This window comes from Ovis aries, chromosome 3, assembly GCF_016772045.2.
Source record: "Ovis aries strain OAR_USU_Benz2616 breed Rambouillet chromosome 3, ARS-UI_Ramb_v3.0, whole genome shotgun sequence".
Lineage (NCBI taxonomy): Eukaryota > Metazoa > Chordata > Mammalia > Artiodactyla > Bovidae > Ovis > Ovis aries.
In genome coordinates, this window is record NC_056056.1 from 25,871,925 (window position 1) to 25,897,186 (window position 25,262).

General features: G+C 35.7%; 1 protein-coding gene across 13 annotated transcripts in view; it reads left to right on the forward strand.

Annotated features, from left to right (window-relative positions):
• GEN1 (GEN1 Holliday junction 5' flap endonuclease) overlaps positions 1-25,262 on the forward strand; it is a 34,358-nt gene that overhangs the window by 5,430 nt on the left and 3,666 nt on the right. For 3 of the 13 annotated variants that reach the window (XM_042245805.2, XM_060413831.1, XM_060413832.1), the window contains exons 2-14: positions 1,020-1,192; positions 2,068-2,254; positions 5,782-5,958; positions 7,629-7,739; positions 9,743-9,816; positions 12,029-12,120; positions 13,569-13,719; positions 14,455-14,491; positions 14,582-14,662; positions 15,588-15,718; positions 16,773-16,834; positions 18,732-18,872; positions 19,537-25,165. In XM_042245805.2, coding sequence (XP_042101739.1) covers positions 1,020-1,192; positions 2,068-2,254; positions 5,782-5,958; positions 7,629-7,739; positions 9,743-9,816; positions 12,029-12,120; positions 13,569-13,719; positions 14,455-14,491; positions 14,582-14,662; positions 15,588-15,718; positions 16,773-16,834; positions 18,732-18,872; positions 19,537-20,867 — 2,748 coding nt within the window. In that variant the 3' untranslated portion in view covers positions 20,868-25,165. Of the gene's footprint in view, positions 1-580; positions 1,193-2,067; positions 2,255-5,781; positions 5,959-7,628; positions 7,740-9,742; positions 9,817-12,028; positions 12,121-13,568; positions 13,720-14,454; positions 14,492-14,581; positions 14,663-15,587; positions 15,719-16,772; positions 16,835-18,731; positions 18,873-19,536; positions 25,166-25,262 lie in introns of those variants that run through there. The other 10 variants (XM_042245817.2, XM_042245820.2, XM_042245814.2 and 7 more) reach the window with 6 other exon arrangements.

Below are 25,262 nucleotides of genomic sequence, written 5' to 3' on the forward strand. Positions count from 1 at the left end.
TGTCCATGGGATTTCCTAGGCAAAAATACTGGAGTGGTTGCTATGCCCTCCTCTAGGGGATTATCCTGACCCAGGAATCAAACCTGCATCTCTTTTGTGTTGCAGACAGATTCTTTACTGCTACGGCACCAGGAAAGCCCAAATGGGACTATAGGTCATTTTAAAATATTTTTCTTTAAAAAGATGTTTTATTTCCCCACAATGAACATGTGTGATGTTGTAATTTAAAAAGCCAATGCTCTTTTTTAAAAAAATAATTACGTATTCTTCAGGTCTTCATTTTCTATCTCCCCTCCACTTATCCACCAGAGTTTTCCTTCATTAATCCTGTGTTTTTGTCTTTTGTTCGTATGTTTGCATTCTTCCTTGTTTTTGTCTCTTTGTTTTTTCCTGATTATGATAGAGGACTAGTCCTATTCTCTCTTTAGGTATGTAGATCAAGGAGTGAATTCTCAACAAGACAAATACACATTACCAGTTCCTTCGATTTTTCTCTGCATTTGTTAGCTCTTATTATTCACTGGAGCAAAGCCAATTACCACCCTTTGGGATGAGGGTAATTTTTCCTTTTATTTTCCAGATTTCATTCAGTTTTAATGTGACCATGTGAAAAATTTTATTGTCAGCCACTGCTGCAGGCAGCGTGGAAAAGAAGAAAGAATGAAGAGAGACAACCATTGACATTTGGTGACTTTAAATTTTAAAGTAACTTTATTTTTCAGTAATACAGAGAAACATATTGGGTGACATGAGTGGATTTTAAGGACAAATTCAGCATGCTATATTCTGCTGATAACTTTTCAGCTGCTGCATCAGTATTTTTGTAGCCACTAAGTGTATTACCACCATTTTTCATGTTTCAGGTATTCTTGATTCATCCTGAAGAGCTGACTAGTAAAAGAAAATGAGAATACTATTTATGAATCACCCCCAACTAGCTCAAAATACACTGTCTAAATTTTTTTTCTGAGCTTCTATGTCTTTTAACAATCTTTTGAAAAGTTTGTTTCAAATAACAGATAACCACCAGGATGGGAGTAAATGACTTGTGGCAAATTTTGGAGCCTGTTAAACAACACGTCCACTTGCACAGTCTCAGTGGGAAAACCATTGCGGTTGATCTGAGTCTCTGGGTGTGTGAAGCACAGACAGTCAAAAAAATGATTGGGACAGTCATGAAGCCCCACCTCAGGTAAAGTAAACATTCTCAGAATATAGGTAGGTGGACGTCTTGGTTTTGTTTCCACTTCATTTGTTTTGTTGTTGCCATTTTGCATTTTCAGATTTTAAAATGTATTCACATGCCCATATCTGCCATCTCCATATTGTGTGTGTGCCTGCTCAGTCAGTTGTGTCCAACTCTTTGCAACCCTGTGGACTATAGCCCATCAGGCTCCTCTGTCCATGGGATTTTCCTGGCAAGAATACTGCAGTAGATGGCCATTTCCTCCTTCAGGAGATCTTCCTGACCCAGGGATTGAACACATGTCTCCTGCATTAACAGGCAGATTCTTTATCACTGAGCCACCTCATACTGGTGACTCACAAATTTGTACTTCATACCCTTGAAGCTCCAGACTCGTAGACCTGACTGCCTATTTAACATATCCCCTAGGATGTTTCAGTGACTAAAAGCCAGGAATTTGGGAGCCATTCTTCCCCTGCTTTGCCTCTCCCCGTATCCAGTCCATCTGAAGTCTGGCCAGTTCCCCTTCCAGAACATATGTTGCATTCACAAACTTTTCTCCAGAAGCACTACCTCCGTGTATGACAACATCTCTTATATGCCCTGTTGAGATGAAGTTTTCACTAGCTTCCCTCCCTCTTCTCTTGGCCTCCTCCTCCTCCAAACCATTTCCCACATAGCAATTAGAATAATCATAAATCTCCTTTGCTAAAAAACAAGCAGTGGTTTCTCAGTTCAGTCCACTGAAAATCATAATAAATAAGACATTATTGCATGTAGCATTTTTGACACTAGTGTCTTTGCCATTATGTCATTCTGCAGTGTTGACTTCTGCTATTCATATATGATGATTAAAGTATCATTAACTTTTTCTATTTCAGGAATCTATTTTTTCGTATCTCATATTTAACGCTAATGGATGTAAAGCTGGTGTTCGTTATGGAAGGGGAACCCCCCCACCTGAAAGCTGATGTCATCAGTAAGAGGAATCAGGTCCGATATGGACCTTCTGGAAAAACATGGTCTCAGAAAACAGGGAGATCACATTTTAAGTCAGTCTTGAAGGAGGTAAGCATTCGGGCCTGATTCAATAATTCTGATTTGAATTAAAGAGTGTATTTTACTGTAATAAACTTTGTTGGTCAATATCTTTAATACTTACTGTCTTCACTAAAAGGCCAATGTGAATAGAGAAGAGAGTTTATGCTTTGGAGTGAAATACCCATGTTCAAGTTCCGATTCTGGCATCTAGAAACTCTAGGGGCAAGATTTTTAACCTATCTTTGCCTCATTTCCTACTCTGTAAAATGAGGGTGATAATACTTTACAAGGTTATAGTGAAAATCAGAGAAAATATATCTAAAGCAACTGGTACATAATTGGGACTTAATATGTTAAGTTTCATGAAACCTTCAGCACTTAACAAATGCCCAGAATAGCAGTCTCATTAATTCATACTTTACTCATTCAGGATTAATAATAGTTGATAGATAAAATTTGATTTGGCTTCCCTCAGGGCTTTGAAATTATAAAAAGTTATTATTTTAATATGTTTATCTGTTACAAAATATATATCTTAAAAAAAGATAAATCTATAATAAGATAAAGTATATAAGTAAAACAATAGGAAGCTATAACTATTTTGTATCTTTTTAAATGTGTTTAATTTTTAAAGTTGTCATAATCATGCACAAGTAATTTTTATCTTGGACTTTTCACTTAATGTAGCATACCCGTATTTCCCTGTTACCATATTCTATTCAGAATTATTACTTGTAATGGTTGTACTTGAAATCATTCCCCATGGTTGTATATTGTATATTGTTTGCTTTTCAGTTCTTCTCTATTATACATGAAATCGTGAGAAACATTTTTTTTGTGAACATAGCTTTTTCTTGTGATTTGAAAATAAATTACCCAAAGTGGGCTTGATAGACCTAAGTTTAGAAAGGATTTTATATAACTCTTGCCAACTACTTCCTACCAGTACCGATATGAGATAAGCAATTTCAGTGCATCCACAAAATCTTTGGATATTAAGAGTTCTATCTTTGTACTATTATATGCAAAGTCAAAGACATTTATTGGTTTATATAGTACATATAAATACATATAATACATAGTTATATGTCATATTCTTTTAATGGTGAAGTTAAACATTAAGTTAGTTTTAGTCCTTCTGTAAGTAATGACCATCATATCCTTTTCCCACTTAACCTTTTTGAGGTTTTACTATTGTTTTGTTCAATTTCTTTATAGGCTAAGGATATAAACCTTTTATGATATTTCTTTTGAGTTCACATCCCTGTTTTTCTTCTTAAATGTTGATTAAAATTTTAATTTCTTTTAAAAGACATTGCACAAATTAATAAGCTTTTTTCTCCAGAAGTTTTGTCCTTTTTTTTTCTATTTTTTGTTTTCATATGATTAAAAAAAGTAATTTTCAATTAGTGATTATTCCATCTTAATGACTATCAATAATTGAAGAAAATATCTGTACTGTATTCTAATTATTATATATCAGTTCCTAGAAATATCTATGGTTCACATACTGAAGGCATTAAACACCCAGTATAAAGCAAAAAGGTGTTTGTCTTTTTGAGAAAATGCTTCTATTCTTATTTCTTTATTTCACCAGTTGTGGTGTACTTAGACATTTTATGTTGATTCAGTGTTGCCTGCCCATTAATCATTATCGTATTTCTCTACAGTCTGTTGCTAGGCCTTATGTTCTCCTAATCTAGTGCCATTTTTAGTTGCAAGCATGTAAAGCACAAATTAGTCCTCCAAAACAACCTCTACCCCACATCATAGAGACTAAGGGCAGGGAAAATTCCAGCCAACCTCATCACAAATTCTGTGCTAGCTTTTGAAAAGAGTTAGGAGGACATGCACAAGAATCTTGGAGAAGGCAATGGCACCTCACTCCAGTACTCTTGCCTGGAAAATCCCATGGACGGAGGAGCCTGGTAGGCTGCAGTCCATGGGGTTGCTAAGAGTTGGACATGACTGAGCGACTTCACTTTGACTTTTCACTTTCATGCATTGGAGAAGGAAATGGCAACCCACTCCAGTGTTCTTGCCTGGAGAATCCCAGGGAGCCTGGTGGGCTGCCATCTATGGGGTCACACAAAGTCGAACACGACTGAAGCGACTTAGCAGCAGCAGCAGCACAAGAATCTGGAATCTCTTGTTGTTTTTTATGAAAGGATACTTCTTATCTAGGGGTAAGGAAGAAACAACTATGTTTCAGTTGAGCAGCACCTATAACAAGTCTGTCTCCCTAAGGTCGCCTAGCTGGAGTCCTGAAAAGTACCCTTTTTTTGACTTGGTATTTTGTCTTTCTGAACCTTGTCCACCTTGGGCAACATCTGGCAGAGGTTTTTTATTACATAATATAACATGTAAACAACCAATTAAAACAAGAGATATTTATTCTGTCCCTCTAGAAGCAAGTAAATAGCCACTTTTCCTCACCATACCCAGTATTCCCCAATGATAGAATGAGAGTGTGACATACAATAAAAAAGAATGCACTAAGCTGTAAAGCTGAAGCTACCCAACAGAGGTAAATTCATAACCCAAAGAAAGCTATAGCAGATTATACATCAGGAGGTTGATAACAAACATCCTGCACAGACTTGTGACTTCCCTGGAGCACTCCAACAACCGGCCCCTGTGTGGTTTCCCACAATAAGAGTTTCATTGTACAGGGGAGGTGATAAAAAGTGAACTTTAAAGTTCTCAAGCCAAAATTGTGTACTTGCAACTTCTTCAGAAGAGCTCGTATTGGGATGGTCATCATGTGAAAAGGATTGCTATAGTTTTACAAATGTAAATGTTAATGTGATTAATTATTATAATTTAAAGATATTTCCAAATTCTTGAGATAACACTGAACAGTGAAAATTGAATATTCGTTACTTTAAAAAAATAATTTTTAAGTTAATATTTAATTGGATACAGGTTACTTTTTAATTGACATCAAAGGCATTCTAACATGTATACTATCATGTAAGAATCAAATCGCCAGTCTATGTCTGACGCAGGATACACCATGCTTGGGGCTGGTGCATGGGGATGACCCAGAGAGATGTTATGGGGAGGGAGGTGGGAGGGGGGTTCATGTTTGGGAATGCATGTAAGAATTAAAGATTTTATATTTTTTAAAAAAAAAAAGAAAGAAAAATTTAAATAATCCAAAGTAACCCATCACCAATCTTTAAAAATTATCAACTTGAGCAATTTTGTTTCACCTATACTCCCCCCTGCTTCCCTACTTCCACATTATTTTGAAGCAAATCCCACACATAGTATTGTTTCTCTTAGTGGGTCAGTACCTTTCTCTAAAACATACGGCTCTTATAAAAACATGACTCAATACAGTATTTATTAATGTACATAAAAGTTCAGCAATCATTCATCCGTTAATGCTTAAAAGTATTGTGTTCCCATTTCCAATTATTTCTTAAATATCATAATTTAAAACATAACTAAAAAGCTATTAGTATTTGTAATATAACAGTAAGTTAAACACCATAAAAAGCAGCAATGCAAATGTTCCTAGATTTGTTGCACCTACTTTTTCTTTTCAGTGTCTTGATATGCTGGAATGCTTAGGAATTCCCTGGGTCCAAGCTGCTGGTGAAGCTGAAGCCATGTGTGCCTACCTCAACGCCAGTGGTTATGTGGATGGCTGCCTCACCAATGATGGAGACACTTTCCTTTATGGGGCCCAGACTGTTTATAGGAATTTCACTATGAACACCAAGGTATTTTTCCTTTCTCTTTTTCAGCATTTGTTTTAAAAACTAATTTTTTAAAGGGGATTATTAGAAGATTAGATAAACTAAAACGTATAAAATGCTTACCGTAATGCTTGTGTTTTTTTGTGTGTGTGCACATGATCGTGAAGTCTTGTCTGACTCCCTGCAACCCTACGGACTACAGCCCGCCAGGCTCCTCTGTCCATGGGATTCTCCTTGCAAGAACACTGGAGTGGGTTGCCATTTTCTTCTCCAGGGGATCTTCCCAACCCAGGGACAGGACCAGGATCTCCTGCATTGCAAGGGGGATTCTTTACCATAATGCTGGGTACACAGCAATTGCTAAATAAAATGTTTACTCATATTAAAAATATCACTACTGCATGGTTCGTTCTCTTTTAAATGTGGATTTCTCTAAGAACTTGATTTGTTTCACATGGTATACTTCTGAATCAGTTTCAGTTATGTGTTATAAAATGTCATGTGATATGTATTGCCTTGAACCAGAATTTCCACTGTTAGTAAGCCTCAAAACACCTCCAAGTATGCAAAGAGAGATCTACAACGATGTTATTAGTAGTTGCAGCATTGTCAATACTTGCAAAAACTTGGCAAACAACTCAAATGCCCATTGATAGGGAATGGCTAAGTACAGCCATGGTTTTCATGGAGGCAGGTACTATACATGGGACGTATTCATTGTAACTGTTGAGGGTTGAGCAAGGGAGACTATGGACATTTGATGTATCAAAGCCAGGAAAACTAAGCCATTTGCCAGAGAATTCTGTTATCTTTCTGAAAATGCTCCCAGTGTCCCCATTGAGAAAAACTGTCTTGGAGTCCATGTAGCATAATAGTAAGCAGTCATTAAGGCCTAGGTGGCTCTGGTAGTAAAGAACTCACCTGCCAATGCAGGAGACATGAGAGATGCGGGTTTAATCCCTGGGTCAGTAAGATACCCAGGGAGGAAGGCATGGCAACTCACTCCAGTATTCTTGTCTGGAGAATCCCGTGGAGGGAGGAGCCTGGAGGGATGCAGTCCATAGGGTTGCAAAGAGTCGAACACGACTGAAGCAACTAAGATATCCAAATGTATTAGTGAGCAAGAAATATTGCAAAATAGTATTTTTATATAAGCCTATTTTTACTATAAATAAGCATTTGTATATATGTGTTAAAGAAAGAGTTTCTTAAAGGAATATGCGTGGCTATCAATGATAGTTACTTCAGATGATGCATTTACAGGGAATGTTTACTTTCTATAATACACATTTTATGTTTAATTATGTAAGATGAAAATCTACTTTTGTAGACACCAAAAAACAAGAAAAAAATTACTACTATAGTTTTTTTAAAGCTATTTTTGAAACTTGATTTTATCTTCAGATGTTAAAATGTTAGGTTATATGAAGATTCTGGTGATCAAGATAATTTTAAACTTTTAGGATAAATATTTAGAGGCAGCTTTGACAAATTGGAGAAGGAAATGGCAACCTACTCCAGTATTCTTGCCTGGAGAATCCCATGGACGGAGGAGCCTGGTGGCTCCAGGGGGTCGCAAAGAGTCGGACACGACTGAGTGACTTCACTTTCACTTCACTTTGACAAATTATATTTTACAATGTTGATTTTGTTTAGTTTTCTGAAGATGAAACTAAATCTGTACCTTCTTCTAGGACCCACATGTTGACTGTTATACAATGTCATCCATCAAGACTAAACTAGGTTTGAATAGAGATGCTCTGGTTGGGCTGGCAATACTACTTGGCTGTGATTATCTTCCAAAGGTATGCTGAAATTGTATTTATTTAGTATTCATAGTGGCTTTTTCTCATACCTTACATGGTACATAAATATGAATATAATATGGTATTATATAGTTAAGGATCTAATTTAGATATGGGTGTAATAAGCTATTCAGTAACTAAAATAATCAGTATTTCAAGTGACATTAAAGTGCTTGCTAACTGTGACACTGAATGTTATAAATGAGAATAGAATCATAACTGGTACTACAGCCTGACTCTCAGTATACTATTACTCTAAGAGATTCATATTCACATTCGACTGTCCTTTTAGAAAAATAGGAGCTACTCTTTTCTTGTCTCATGCCAATATTAGTTTCTATCACTGTTTGTCTGTGTTCTGGTTTTGAATCTCCATAGTAACTTTTTAACTGTACACATGCTCCATGTTATTGTTACTGTTGCTAGGCAACATGATTATTGAGCTAAGTCATTCATCCCTCTATGCCTCTTAGCACTGCATTGAGCTTTGCTCAGAAAGCCTTTTTATTTTATATCTTAAGATAACAGTACATACTCAGTGACAGGTATAATAGGTGAGGGATGAATTAAGAATTAAAATCATAACCCCATTCATAAATATGATATTTAAAAATACAAAATGTTTTATATTGTAACTCCTGCTATTTTTATATAGTCCCATTATTATGTCCCTGCTGATCATCTTTGTATCCTTTTAAAATCCTTCATTATACTATAGACTGTATACCTAAGAGAAGTCTAAAGAGGGATGACATGTATTTTTTTTCACTGGGGCATAGAAGAGGGAAAAAATAATAGGATAGTAAAATTATTAATTCTGATTTCTAATCTGTGTCACCAGTGACCAAATAGAGAAATCAATAATTTTTTTAACAAGAAAAGAAAACAGGAGGGAAAAAAGCTGTTAAATAACACCAAAAAATAATTATTGTAGTTCTCATTCTGAAATAGAAAATTACTATTTCCTATATGTAATTGCATCATAATTAAAGTCTGGAAACAACCCAGTGTTGAATATCATAAGAAAAAATTTGCAAACTTGAACTGACAAAAACCAGTTTCAGCTAAGTGGTATTTATTACATTATAGGCTAGCCTTGCCTATTTGATTTTTTATATCTTTGCAACCAAAACTGCTATCTATTGATATCATTGTACTTAATGATCTTTCAGACGCTACTGTAATAACATAATTTGCTGAAAAAATTTTTGGAAAAAATCTGATATGTAACTAAACGCTAATACAAGAAGGGTCATATGCAATATATCTAGTAACTGGTTTACTAAAGACATAGGCTGTAGAAATGGAACGAGCTTCTGGTACCCTCTGTTGTGCCACGTGTAACCCTAATCCTCGGTGTAGGTGGGTTGGGAAGGGAATTCACATTAGGGAGAAGACTCCTTTGCCAGCAGGCACTCAGGATATGTGGGCAGTGACTGTTTACTAACCACTTTGGAAGTATTTTAACACTGATATGTCTATCCTGATACATATTGGCTAAAGAGCAGCATTGCTTACAAAAACATATTAATAAACTTTTATAGGAACTAGAAGACTCAATCTAAACCAGAAATTATCATGTGAATATACTTATTTATATAGATAGATAGATGTGTGTATATATAGAAATATATAGTATTAGAAATTAAATGTTTGTTTTAATTTTCTTAAGTTAAAATATTATCAAAATAATGAACATAGAAAATGAAATGCTGTTCATCTAAAATGCTGTTCCTCCCTCTCCTAAAATAAACTGTAAGTGCTTTTGTATGTAACTCTGACTTTTTTGGTTACATAAGTTAATACTATAATTGCTATTTAACCTACAAACCTAAGCCACACCATATTCTCTTCTGCAGTTTTCATTTACACCTAACAATGCGTCTTGCACACACAGTTACCTTCTTCTCTGAGCTGCATAGTCCTACACTGAATGAATGCATCATCCTTCAATCTGTTCTCTAGTGATTAACATTTGAATTTATTTTCCCACTTTCTGAAAGGGAGTCCCTGGAGTTGGAAAAGAGCAAGCATTAAAACTGATAAAGATTTTGAAAGGGCAAAGTTTACTTCAGAGGTAACTAAAAATTGTTTTTGCTTATGACATTAGTCTTCTAGTCTTGTTGAATTTAATAGTGTATACAATAAGTATTGGGCTTTCCAAAAAAGGGGTTTGTATTTTTAAGCTGATCTATATTTTCATTGACAATCACTTATTTATTCTGATGTTTTCCAAAGAAAGCTGAAAAGAACATGTCCTAAGCCATGCTTTGTATCGTCAATATTATTAGCTCACTACAAACACAAGTAGGAAGATGTCAAATGGGTTTATTTATAACCATGGACGTTTGCCATAAGCTATCTTAGACTATTTTATTAGCAAGTAAAGATAAACCAACATAATTTTATATTTAAAATTATTTTTATATAAATACTTCAATATTGTATTTTTCTATAAATGAAATGTCTGACATGTTGCAAATATTTAATTAGTAACACTTGATGAAAAGTTTTACTTCACTACCCTTTGTTCTATATCCACACATTATAATGAATTTAGCCTATATGATTTGAGGATTCAGGCTTCTCTGGTAGTTCAGAAGGTAAAGAATCTACCTGTGATGCGGTAGAGCAAGATCTGATCCCTGGGTCTGGAAGATTCTCCTGGAGAAGGAAATGGCAACCCACTGCAGTATTCTTGCCTGGAGAATCCTATGGACAGAGGAGCCTGGCAGGCTACAGTCAGTGGGGTTGCAAAGAGTCAGACATGACTGAGCAACTAACACTTCATTTGAGGATCCAGGAAAATTAAGAGTATATTGAAGTTTGCAAACTCTGCTGTTTTGTTTTGAGCTTTCAGAACAAATCTATCAATTATATTTGCTTGATGAGGGCAATGTTTTATAAAAAATGAATATTGATGATAATAAAGCATAGAATGAATAGAAGGAAAGGAACCAGGACACTGAGACAGTTAAAATAATCTTGGCCTCCAGTAGGTATAAGATAGTAAATGAAAAGAAGCATCAAGTGGTAGAAATGAAGATTGGAATGACCATGAGAAAGATTTCAGATATTCATGCTCTTTCCTAAGATGCCTCTCTTTCCACTGTAAGGCTAATGATAGATCTAAGACTTTAATAAACTCGTTATTAATATCAGCAGTTACTATTTTCCAAAGCAGGAAAGCAAAGGTGTACTTTGGCATGGGGATGAATTAAGGAATGATTTGGGAATTGTGAAGAATAAAAAAGGAAAAGCAAGCAAATATGACTCTTCAGTTCAGTTCAGTTCAGTTGCTCAGTTGTGTCCGACTCTTTCCGACCCCATGAATCGCAGCATGCCAGGCCTCCCTGTCCATCACCAACTCCCGGAGTTCACTCAGACTCTTGTCCATCGAGTCAGTGATGCCATCCAGCCATCTCATCCTCTGTCGTCCCCTTCTCCTCCTGCCCCCAATCTCTCCCAGCATTAGAGTCTTTTCCAATGAGTCAACTCTTTGCATGAGGTGGCCAAAGTACTGGAGTTTTAGCTTTAGCATCATTCCTTCCAAAGAAACCCCAGGGCTGATCTCCTTCAGAGTGGACTGGTTGGATCTCCTTGCAGTGCAAGGGACTCTCGAGTCTTCTCCAACACCACAGTTCAAAAGCATCAATTCTTCGGTGCTCAGCCTTCTTCACAGTCAACTCTCACATCCATACATGACCACTAGGAAAACCATAGCCTTGACTAGACGGACCTTAGTCAGCAAAGTAATGTCTGTGCTTTTGAATACGCTATCTAGGTTGGTCATAACTTTTCTTCCAAGGAGTAAGTGTCTTTTAATTTCATGGCTGCAGTCACCATCTGCAGTGATTTTGGAGCCCAAAAATAAAGTCTGATACTGTTTCCACTGTTTCCCCATCTATTTCCTGTGAAGTGATGGGACCGGATGCCATGATCTTTGTTTTCTGAATGTTGGCTAACTATAAATCATTCTTTTTGAGACAGTTTCAGCAAAGGTGAACTTTTGGCAATATTTTATGTTTGTCTTCACAGTTGAAAATAATGAGATTATATTTTCTTATAATAATCTGTCATTCTGATTTTTATTGGTTTAGACTAACCTTCCCCTGAGTTTTAAATTTTTTTATGTTTTTATGTTCCCAGGCTAGGACAGCAACTTTACTGCCAAAGGGAAAATAAGTAGGCAAGTGGAAAGGATCAGAATAGCCTGACCTTTGAGAACATGACAGTTTGGTAGCCTTAGTATTTGTTTGTTGTTTTTTTTAAACCATTTTCTTTTAAAGGTTTAATCAGTGGAATGAAAAATCTTGTTACTCTAATTCACAACCAGTACTCGTTAACAAACTGGCTCATTGCTCTGTGTGTTCCCATCCAGGTAAGCAGACATAAGGAATGATGTCTCTAGAACACTGCTGTCAAGCTACCTATGTTTAGTATATACCTATGTTTCATCTCTATTCCTTTGGTACTTTTTACTTACCTACCTTCCTTACAGATTAGGAACCCGCAGAGTCAGGAGTTGTGTCACAGAGACACAGTAGACACCCTGTAAATACTTACTGAATGAAGTAATGTCATATCAGTGATAGATATAGGATAACCGTAGCTTCAAACTGCATTATCAAAGTATTTCAGTGTTAAAATTATGTTTTCAGTGTAGAAATCCATTTTAAGAAAAAATTGTACTGATAAATCTTAGGGGAAAATGGAAGTGTTTTTGTATCAGTGTTTTGTTTATCTTTATATGGTGTATTTTTATTGTGTGTGAAGATAGTGACAACATTAATTTCTAATACATGTTCACTGTTACTAAAAATAGCTTGGATTCTCTTCATTAGTCTTGATTTAAAAAATGATGTTCCTGGGAATTCCCTGGCAGTCCAGTTGCTAGTGCTCCATGCTTTCACTGCCAAAGGCCTAAGTTCAATCCCTGATCAGGGAACTAATAAATAGACTAAAAAAAAGCCCATTTCTCTCTTTGCAATATAAGAATTATCTTCAAAAAAAAAGATGTTTCTGACATGTACTGGGTTAAAAAAGCCTTTTGCTCTCAGGAGAGATTAGGAGATGATGTTAGCTCATCTTTTAAAAGAAATTCTGCTCTATCTATTTTTCTTAATATATTTTCATTGGCATTTAAGAATTATAGATGATAGCATGGAAGAAATAAATGTTTTTATAGATAAGATGCCATTCTGCAGGGTGGTTTTTTTTGTTTTTTGATGCCTTATGAATGGTGGTTTTAGGTTATATCACTTATGTAAGCTCTCATGTATTCTCAAGACAGTGCTGAAGGTAGTCATGCTTTCCTTTTAATGGTCACTAGGGCCCAACATCCAGGCCACACCAGAATTTGTTTATATTCCAAGCTTAGTTTAAAAATAGCTAGATAGGTAACTGAGAGCTAGCCACTAGCAGAGGTAATAACTGCTGTATTCCTTTCGTAATCTTTAAAGAATTCTATTGACTAAATAATTTTTACCAACAATATCCTTCTTGTATGTAACTACCACGTACTCCACAGTCTTCCACTGATTACTCTAAATGTACAGTTTCATATTACAAATTAACAGATAGAAGAGTAATTTATGAAAAAATAAAATAATGTCAGTGATCGTAACAGCTAAGGACTTAGTTTATCCTAAGAATTACTGTTGTGTTTATTACTCTATTCAACCTAAATGTGTTGAAACCCTTCTATATGCTAGGTGTTATGCTAGGCAGTGTTTGTTTTTGAAAATTTAGGTAAGGCAAAAAAAAAAAAGTATATAGAAGATAATTCTAAAAGGCAGTGAAAATTATACTTTTTGTGTCTCCGTAAAGGTTCATCTAAGGATCATGAACGTATTGGATGCAAATTGTGTCAAACTGATCGATACTGTGAACCACATGATTATGAATACTGTTGTCCTTGTGAATGGCACCGTGCAGAACATGAGAGGCAACTGAGTACAATAGAAAACAATATTAAGAAGTAAGGTTATATTTTTGTACTCAGTGTTTTCTGCTGTGTGACCTATTTATATACCTTTGGTTGAATTATTTCCACATAACTTTCCCTCGTGTAGATTAATAATGTTTCCCAAAATCCCTTTCTTGATTCTGTTCAAAAGTTTGGCCATCTTATAAGATAGTAATTTAATAATATTTCAGTGAGAAGGTTGATAACTGGTATACTGTGCAAGGACACTTTTCAGTAAAGGAGATGAGATTAGAGGTGATGATTTTCAGTTCAGTTCAGTCGCTCAGTTGTGTCCAACTCTTTGCAACCCCATGAACCTCAGCACATGAGGCCTCCCTGTCCATCACCAACTCCCGGAGTCTACCCAAGCCCGTGTCCATTGAGTCGGTGATGCCATCCAGCCATCTCATCCTCTGTCGTCCCCTTCTCCTCCTGCCCTCAATTTTTCCCAGCATCAGGGTCTTTTCAGATGAGTCAGCTCTTCGCATCAGGTGGCCAAAGTATTGGAGTTTCAGCTTCAGCATCAGTCCTTCCAGTGAACACCCAGGACTGATTTCCTTTAGGTTGGACTGGTTGGATCTCCTTGCAGTCCAAGGGACTCTGAAGAGTCTTCTCCAACACCACAGTTCAAAAGCATCAATTTTTCAGCACTCAGCTTTCTTTATAGTCCAACTCTCACATCCATACATGATTTTAGAGTCTATCTAAAATTACCTAATTAATAACCTGTATATAACTTATTTTCAGAAAAGCTTGCAGTTGTGAGGGATTCCCATTCCATGAGGTAATGAATAATAATTCAACTATGTATTTATCTCAGAAGGTTTTTATAAAAGTTTGAAGTCTCCATTCTTACTTTCTCTTCTCTTGCTAGGTTACTCAAGAATTCCTTCTGAACAAGGATAAATTGATGAAGGCAATCAGGTACCAAAGACCTGATTTATTATTGTTTCAGGTATCTGGAAATAAACTCTTACTTTACAGTGTAAAGTTGGATACTAGAAAGATAAGAAGGGGTAATCACTTTGATTGCTCTGAGAGGAGGTTTGAAGTAGATAGCTGTTGAGTGCATGTGTATTTTGCAGGCATTTATATCTACTTTTCATTCCTTTGTCACACAGTAGCTATATATTGCAGACCGTAAGACAAATCACAGTTCCGCTGTTCTTTACAAGACACCTTAAAGGCCATGTGCAGATGTCTTGTATTCAGGACTGTGTTGAGGGAGAGATGCTAATAACTGGAAAATGTAAAGATCAAGCATATTGTTTCGGAAGACAGTATAGTTTACAAGCACATTGACCTAAATTTAAATTTGGACAGTCTGTCACTTACCATGTAACCCTAGATATGTATTTTCCTCAAAAATAGAAACAAGATTACCTATCTTGTAAAGTCACTCTGAGGATTAAATGAGACTATTTGTATTAACCCCTAGTACAGTAAGTAGAAAAACAGTCACTCGATAAATTGTAACTGCTTGTTGCTTAGCTCTACCAACCACAGTAATAATAATGGCAACCAACATTTATTGAACATTTAAAATTTGATATTATATTTAACACATTGCGTGGTAGTCTTCCCTAACTTCATAATCCGTGTGCTGGATTGTATTTTACAGAGAGAAAACCTGAGGCTGAAAGAGGTTAAGTAATTTACCCATCATCTAGGAAATATGCTGGCATTCAGACCGAGAACCCTCATACTGAAATCACTGTGCAGTATTGCCTCCTTAGGAGGCTCACTGCTTATAGGAATCTTCCTGTTGACACAACTTTTAATATTAGTTATCTCTTACGGAAAAGATAAGATCACCTGAGAGTGCTGTTTGTTCACCAAGAGATAATGAAGTCTTATTATATTTTTTATTACATTTACAGAGATTTACTCTTGAAAAAATGGAGTGGCCCAATCACTATGCATGTGAGAAATTGTTGACACTGTTGACCCACTATGACATGACAGAAAGGAAGCTCGGTCGAAGGAACTCTAATCAACTGCAGCCGATTCGGTAATATAAAGAATTGTATGGACAACTCCCTATGTTTTCATGGGAACATCTTATGATCTAAAGTATTCTTCTTAATATCTTTAATAGCAGGATATATCAGTATATCTCTTTGTTTTAGAAGAATGGAGGAAAGGTCTGCTGGAATATTAAAAGCTTGTTCAGGGATTAATGTCAAGATAACATAGTAAGTTGATGCTTTGATACTTTTCAGCCTCAAACATGTAGTAATAATAGACTGTTAAAGAAATATAAAAAGTTGTGCTGTGCTAAGTTGCTTCAGTTGTCTCTGACTCTGTGCGAGCCTATGGACTTTAGCCCGCCAGGCTCCTCTGTTCATGGGATTCTCGAATACTGGAATAGGTTACTGTGCCCTCCATGGGATCTTCCCGACCCAAGGACCTGTGTTTCTTATGTCTAACATGCAATGGCAGGTGGGTTCTTTACCACTAGCGCCACCTGGGAGGCCCCTATAAAAAGTTGTAGCTAGGCTTAACTAGGTAATTATCTCAGTGTCAGTGGACCAGAAAGGGAACAGAAATTCAAAGTAAGTGGAGGGGCTGAAACTGAGAATTGGTGACTCAGTGAAGGGTATATGATTATTCATTTTACTATTCTTGAAACTTTTCTTAATGTTTCAAAATAGAAAGTTTTGGGAAAGTATTAAAAAAGATAAGTTCCAAAGGAGTCACAATCCATTAGCGTACATCTTTGATGACAATAGTAGACGTCAGAATGATGGAGTAATATTTCAAAGCTTTGAGTAAAAATAATTGGCAACCGAGACTTCATTAAAATTATTCACTGGTTGGCAAGACACTTGCAGACATATGAAGATTATCTGATAAGATCTAACAATTATAAACACTATCTTTTAAATAAGCAAATCAGAAATAACTATACAGTAGTTCCTTACAGAATCTTTAGAATATTATTAAAACAATAAAAATTAGCAGGCATTGAGTTATTCAATCAACAAATTGAAGATTTCCAAATAACTCATGCAATTAGACCCCATTAGATGTGGTGTTTTTTGTTTTTGTTTTTGTTTTTTCAGAATCGTTAAAAACCGAATCAGAAATGGAGTTCATTGTTTTGAAATAGAATGGGAAAAGCCTGGTATGTACATACTTTAAGGAAAATTTGTAACATTTAGTCATGTACGTTTAGCAGATATCATATGTAAAACATATGTATGTATATAAAAAAGAATCACATACATCAGTGTACCTGTACTATATGTAACTCATAGCAAATTTTAAATGTCTTAAATTGATATTCCTGTTGTAGTTAATGTTTACAAAAACAATATGGAAATGGTTTTGATGTCTATCTCTAAAGAAAATACTACTACAAATAGTCTGGTCATTGGATTTCACTGTATAATCAGTTCTCAAGAAATGAAGGTTGCTGATAGAATGAAGCACCTGTGGTGCTTCCTTTCCTTTCTTTCCTTCCTTTTCTTTCTTTACTGTGTTTAGTTTTCATGGGAATTTATAGTATCAAATGACTCTTATTTTCTGTAGACAGAAATACAGTGAACTCTGAATTAGCTCCAAAACTGAAGGCAGGGGAAGAACTGAGCACTTAAAACAGAAAATAATTCCAAATTCATTTCTGTTTGGCTTTGAAATTAGATTGTATAATTACATGTGACTGAGTGAGAGAACAGATTTGTCAATAAGTTCTAGTTGATGCACGATAAAGAATTACGTAAGCTGTTCAAGGGAATAGTAGAAAAGTAGCTAAAGAATTTTGAAAACCACATAGAAACAATTTCACCTACTACAGTGTATTTTCAGGAAAGACAATGCCATTAACCCAGTTTGGCCATGCATCTCTTCTGTCTAGAACTCAGGGTTAGGTGCCCACTTTCATTTATCCTTATTGGAGTTATCCCTTAAGGAGAAAATGTACCCCAGCTTGCTTTAAGAAATACTCTTTAAGTTCACTTGTTTCCATTGTTTCTTCTTCGGACACATTAACTTACATTTCTTACGTAGTTTTGCCCTCATATAGGATAAACATAAGAATCTAGTGTACTATTTATGTATCTCATTGTAAATGTACACATTAGCATTCTCATTTTTGTTTATTATAGAGTTCTTGTGAGTCCAAGTAAGCCTGGGTATTTCCTTGAGAGACTGATAATCTTTGAAACGCAATCTGGAAAATGGTAATAGTTTTGATGACCTTTCAATTCTGTCCTTTTCAGAAGCTACTACTAAAGAAAACCAATGTTAAAGTTTTAGGAAGTTGTCTGTTTTCATGCTTTATCTGGAGTTTTACACTTGTTATACTGAATTAAAACTGACTAACCTTTCTCTTGACCTCTCGGCCGCCACCCCTGACCTTGGGTGAGGGACAGCCCCTCTTGGCCACTGCAAGGAGATCCAACCAGTCCATTCTAAAGGAGATCAGTCCTGGGTGTTCTTTGGAAGGACTGATGCTGAAACTCCAATACTTTGGCCACCTCATGCGAAGAGTTGACTCATTGGAAAAGACTCTGATGCTGGGAGGGATTGGGAGCAGAGGAGAAGGGGACGATAGAGGATGAGATGGATGCATGGTATCACCAACTCGATGGACACGAGTTTGAGTAAACTCCTGGAGCTGGTGATGGACAGGGAGGCCTGGCGTGCTGCGATTCATGGGGTCGCAAAGAGTCGGACATGACTGAGCGACTGGACTGAACTGAACTGAACCTTTCTCTAAGCTGTTCCTACCATCTCTAAAACAAGAGAAATTTAAAGTTCTAATTTAAATAGAATTTCTTTCCAGCTCTTGCCAGGTGGAAAAGATCACTTCTGTATTAACAGATTATTAGAATAGAGATGTTGTACAGTAAGATTTTCAGGGACGTCCCTGGTGGCTCAGAGGTTAAAGCGTCTGCCTGTAATTCATGAGTTAACAATTTGTTAATAACCTAGTTGACCTGGTAAAATGAGTTACCTGGGAAAATGGAGTATTTCAGATCTGTTATTAAGGTGGTTTTATTATATTTTTAATCCATTAGCACATTATGCTACAGAAGATAAACATGGAGAATTGGCTCTACAAACAGTAGAAGAAGAGTCATTGTTTGAAGCAGCTTATCCTGAGATTGTTGCTATTTACCAAAAACAAAAGTCAGAAAATAAAGGGAAGAAACAAAAAAGTAAGTATCACATTTGATAACTATTTATGCTGCACACATAAAGGAATTGTCCTATTTGAATCTACCTTGTCCAAATTTTGCTGATTCTGTAAAATCAATAGTAAGGATTATACTCTTGCTCCTTTGTCTTGACATACTTTGTTTTAAAATATGAAAACCTGGAAAAAACTATTCTGCTCTGAGTCTGCTAACTTAACTGAGTGTTAATAATAGTAATTACACTAACCATTTATTGAACAATTAGTATGTATAACATATTTAGGATTATAAATATATTTTATTTCCCAGAACTCAGTGAAGAAATTTTAACATTTTTATAATATGACAGTAATAATACTATTTCTGAAAGAAAATATTTTATAATATTTTATTAGTAATTATTTTGTTATAATTAGGTATAAAACAGTTTTCAGGAATGCCCTGAGACAAAAGAGGCAAAAATTGATCATATAGATTTCTGATCTGAACTCTTATTTACCCACATTAAAGAAAATAAAATACATTTAAAATAGATTTCCCACTGTCCTTTAAGATATTATTCACTATTTTAAAAAATACTTTGCAAAAATTACCTTTATTACATGTAACAATAAATCCAACAGATGCCTGTGTAAAAAATAAATAAAATAGATTTTAATTGTATTATATATTTGTTTCTTTTCAGGCATGAAAATTAAGTCTAACGGAAACAGTTTGCAAGAATCAGATGCGATGATGAAAGTTCAGTCACATATGACTTTAAAACCCACATGGGAAATCTTTCCTAAGCAGAATTCCAAGTTAAGCTTGGAAAGTTCCCCTGATTCTGCATCACCTGAGGAATCTATTTCCACACCATTGAATGTCTTGCTCTTACCTGAAGATGCTGTCTGTTTGACTACACAAGAACAGTCAATATCTTCTCCAAGATCTTTGGCTGTGCAGCAAATTAAAGATATCAGTAAGTCTCTAATTGCAGAATCTAGTCAACCTAGTACCTCATCCCATAATATATCCGCAGTTGCTGATCTACACTTGAGCACCATCGACTGGGAAGGTACTTCTTTTAGTATTTCTTCTAGTAACTCGCCGGCCATCCACAGGAACACATTTACTCATGGTTTAAAATCGGAACTTGAAACAGCTATTCCTGACAGTTTAAAAAATAATCCAGAGCAGTTGTATTGTGAATCAGAACGGCACAACACCAGTGTTAATAAACTGTCCTGTTGGGATCTTCAGAAGACTAATCGTGAGGAGCACCTACTTTCTGGCATTAGTGATTTACATCTTCAGGATTTACCCTTAAAGGAACGAATACTTATAAAATCATATCCTCAGAATACTGTAGAACCAGATGTTGACCTAAAAACTTTCTCACTACTTACTGTAAAAGAACAGTGTGTTGCTAATAGTACTTCTCATTGTCCACCATATCTTTCCAAGGATCTTCTAGGAATTCATTTGCAAAATGAATCTAGAAACTGTAAAGTTCTAAAAGGAGACCAACTATTTCAAGAAAATGATAAATCAAATACATCTGTACCCTTGTCTGTCAATAACCCAGGAACGAAAACCTCCAATGTTAGAACTGGGCCACCAAATGCTGCTTTATATCATAGTAGAAAAGCTGGCGTTCAAATCGCTCGGAAAACTGTAATGAAGAAGAGTGTTTGCCTTGACAGACTTTCCTCTGATGAAGAAAGTGTCCCAGAGTTTGGGAAAGCTAAATCCACAACTCAAAAAGTGAAGCAGAGTTCTCAGAAGCATAGCCCAACCCAGCTCAAGAAAAATGATGCCAACAAATTGAGTAACCCTAAGGCATATATTAAAGAAATTGAGCAGTGTGTCCAGGCTTATAAACCAGCTAGAAATGAAGAAGCCTGTCTCCCAGATGCCCCAAAAGAGCCTCCTAGTTTTCTACGATACCATAAGGATAAAGATGACTCTGGTACCTGTTTGGATAGTCCTCTTCCTTTAAGTCAGAGATTAAAATTAAGGTTCCAAAACACTTGAAGTTTAAAGTATTCAGGTATGACTTAGTATTCTAGTACTGTTAGCAGAAGCAGAAGGAAGGCATCTGACTAATGTGTAGTAGAAAAATTTAATGTGGTTCTATATATTATGAGACCCTTGCCATTTTAATCAAAACTGTAATTAAAATGTTCCCTAAAACTTTGGTTTTAAAGCATTATCCTCCGTAGTGAGAACTCTAGATAATGTATATTTTTATAACATACTTTTTCCATTTTAAAAAATATCTTTATTGATTATGCTTTAGTTATATCCTCAAAATGTTTGCGTAGCACTAAACAGTAAATACACCCTTTTGTTCATTTTTACTCATTTCTTCCACAAGCCTCTAAAGCATTTTTGGATATTACAACTTGTTCCCCAGAGGATAACTCTTTACAATTGCCTGCATTCTCATGTTTTCTATTGAACCTTTCTGGGAGTTACATTTACTCTCTTTTTTTAAATTTATTTTACTTTCAATGTGAAGATACTTTCAACTGCTCTTTCAGTTTCAGTAATCTCATTCTCTTTTGTGAAATAAAATTCACAAAATTTTATATATAGTGAAACTCATGGTTGTAGTAGTTGATTAAATTTGGAAAGCTACTTCTTACATATCTCCAGAGGTTCACAGGTATGCCAAGTGGACAAAGATTTGAAACATAGGATGTATAACCAGAAGAGGATTAGAAACTTGCTCGGGATCATGCAACTAATTAATAGTGGTATGGGAACCAGATTTGTTTTTTATAGCACTTTTTTCTTTCCCTTTTTGTAAAAAAAAAATGAATCTGTGGCTTCCTGGGTGGCTCAGGGTTGAAGAATCCTCCTGCAGTGCAAGAAACACAGATTTGATTTCTGGGTCAGGAAGATCCTCCTGGAGAAGGAAATGGGATCGAACCCAGGTCCCCTGCATTGCAGGCAGATTCTTTACCAGCTGAGCCACAAGGGAAGCCCAAAAATACTGGAGTAGGTAGCCTGTCCTTTCAATGGATCTTCCCCACCCAGGAATCAAACCAGGGTTTCCTGCATTGCAGGCAGATTGATTACCAACTGAGTTATCAGGGAAGCCCAAGGAAATGGCAACCCACTCCAGTATTCTTATATTATTATTATTTTTTTAATTTTTAATTTTTTTTACTTTACAATCCCATGGACAGAGGAACCTGGCTGGCTGCTCTGGGAGCATGAGGTCGCAAGAGTCAGGCATAGCTTAGCAACTAAACAACAACATATAATACATCAATACCTCCAAATATTAAGTTATTCATTACTTTACCTACCACTCAAAAATTCTAAAGGGAACCAGATTGGAAAGGAAAAAGTAAAATTATTGCTACTTGCAATGGTAAGACCTCATGTTTATGAAATTCTGAGGAATTCACTAAAAACTATTAGAACTGATCAGTGAGTTCAACAGGTTGCAGGATACAAGGTCAAGATACAAATATCAGTTGTATATCTATACTCCTGCAATAATACTAAATAATACTAAATGAAATTAAATTCTTTTTACAACAACAAAAAAATACTTTGGAATAAATTTAAGAAAAGAAACACTTAATATATACTCTGAAAACTATAAAATATCACTGAAAGAAATTCAAGATAATCTAAATAAATGAAAAGACATCCATGTTCATGGATCAGGAGTCCTGATGTTGAGATGAGAATACTTCCCAAACAAATTTGCAGATTCAGTGCAATCCCCACCAGTTCCAGCTGATTTCTGTATAGAAACTGATAAACTAATTCTGAAATATATATGGAAATATAAAAGACACAGAATAGGCAAAATAATCTTTACAGAAATGACAAGGCAGTACTTGCCCTTCTGATTCTGGTTTCAGAACTTACCATAAAACTACAGGAATGAATGTGTTGAATGCCATAAAGGTAGATACAGACTAGTGAGACAGAACGGAAGGTCCAAAGATACGTCCTCGGGCTTCTCAGGTGGCTCAGTGGTAAAGAATCTGCCAGCAAGGAGACGTAGGAGAAAGTGGGTTTCATCCCTGGGTCGGGAAGATCCCTGTAGGAAAAAATGACAACCCACTCTACTATTCTTGCCTGGAGAATCCCATGGACAGGGGAACCTGGCAAGCTACAGTCCTTCAGGTCACAGAGTCAGACATGACTTAGCAACTAAACAACAGCAACAATAACAACAACTCATTTGACTTTCCTATAAGTTTCCTCTTTTAAAAATTTCCCATATGCCTTTAAATAGTTGAGAATAGTTATAAATAACATGAGCTTACATATGAAAACAATAAATTTGAAGTCCTGACGTTAGAAAAATTGGCAGTATGGTGGCTACCAAGAGTGTTATTTCCTTGGTGAACTTACCACATTTTAGAGTTTAGCCAGTTTTGAACTAGTATCACATATTTTTAGTAATCTCAGTTTTAAATGCACATGTAGTATAACTTTAATTTTCAAGGACTTACGCTTTTGGCATAAATTGGACATTAATTACTGTATAGATACATGTACAGCTCTAAGTTCCGAGGTTAGATTGAACAAAACCCCAGTACTATGCATTGAAGGGGATGAGGATGAAGTTCTACTTTGGAGTAATTAATTCGGATTTGAACTGCTTACCTGACCCCATGCGCAGTAGATTTATGTTCTCAGACATATACCTAACGACTCCTTTTCCACCGACTTCTTTTTATTGTGGTATAATTTACGTACAATAAAATCCACTCGTTTTAAGTGTAAGTTTGATGAATTTTGGTAATTACTTCCATTTGTGTAACTTAACACCACAATCAAAATATGGAAAATATCCATGACCCCGAAGTTTCTCTATGTTTCTTTGCAGTTAATCCTTTCTCCCAAGCCTTGATCCCAGGCAACAACTGATAGGCTTTTCTCACTATGGTTTGCTTTTTTTAGAATTTCTGTAAGCAGGACCATACAATATATAGTCTTTGACTTTCTACTTAGTACATTTTTAAGACTTATATGTGTTGCGTATATTAATATCTTGTAGTGTAGAGTAGTATGACATAATTTTAATTGTAGAGTAGTAGGACAGAATATTCAGTTCAGTCATTTAGTTGTGTCCAGCTCTTCGACCCCATGCACTATAGCACATCAGGCTTCCCTGTCCATCAACAACTCACAGAGCTTGCCCAAACTCATGTCTATCGAGTCAGTGATCCCATCCAACCAACTTGTCCTCTGTTGTCCCCTTTTTGTCCTGCCTTCAGTCTTTCCCAGCATCAGAGTCTTTTCAAATGAGTCGGCTCTTCACATCAGATTGCCAAAGTACTGGAGTTTCAGCTTCAGCATCAGTCCTTCCAATGAATATTCAGGGTTGATTTCCTTTAGGATTGACTGGTTGGATCTCCTTGCTGTTCAAGTGACCCTGAAGAGTCTTCTCCAGCACCACAGTTCAAAAGCATCAATTCTTCAGCACTCAAGTCTTCTTTATAGTCCAACTCTCACATCATACATGACTATTAGAAAAACCATAGCTTTAACTATATGACCCTTTGTTGGCAAAGTAATGTCTCTGCTTTTTAATACACTGTTTAGGTTTTTCATAGCTTTTGTTCCAAGGAGCAAGTGTCTTAGTTTTGTGGCTGCAGTCACCATCTGCAGTGATTTCAGAGCCTAGGAAAATAAGTCACACTGTTTCCATTGTTTCCCCATCTATTAGCCGTGAAATGATGGGACTGGATGCCATGTCATTTTTTGGATGACAGTATTAATACACCTAATTTTTTATTATGTCATCAGTTGATGGAAATAGAATTGTTTTCACATTTTGGCTATTATGGATAATTTGGCCATGAATATTCAGAAAGAGGTCTTTAGGTGGACATATATTTTCACTTTAGATAAATAAGAATGAGATTGCTGGTTCATTTGATCAGCATATGTTTAATTTTTTAAGATCCTACCACAGTCTTCCAAAAAACCATTGTGTTCCCAACAACGATGTATTGGGGTTTTAATTATGCTACATTGTCACAAAAACTTAATGTTGTCAGTCATTTTAGTCATTCTAATTGGTGGATGGTGGATCTCATTGTAACTTTATCTTTTCCTGATAATTGAAGAAGTATCGTGCATATTGGGCGTTTGTGTATCTTCTCGTGAAATTTCAGTTCTTTTGCCAAATTTTAAATCAGGTAGTTTGTGATCTTGTTATTCAGTTATAAGTGTTACTTTTTTTCTGAATACAAGCTCTTTGTCAGATATGTGTTTTGCAAATATTATATCCCTGAGTCTTTCATTTAACTGTCTTTAAGAAAGCAAAATAATTAAAATTTTATGTCTATTAATTTTTGTTACTACTGGCCTATTTAAGATATATTTCTCTAACCTAATGTCCCAGCTATTTTTTCTGTTTTCTCCTATAAGTTAAATGGTGTTTACCTC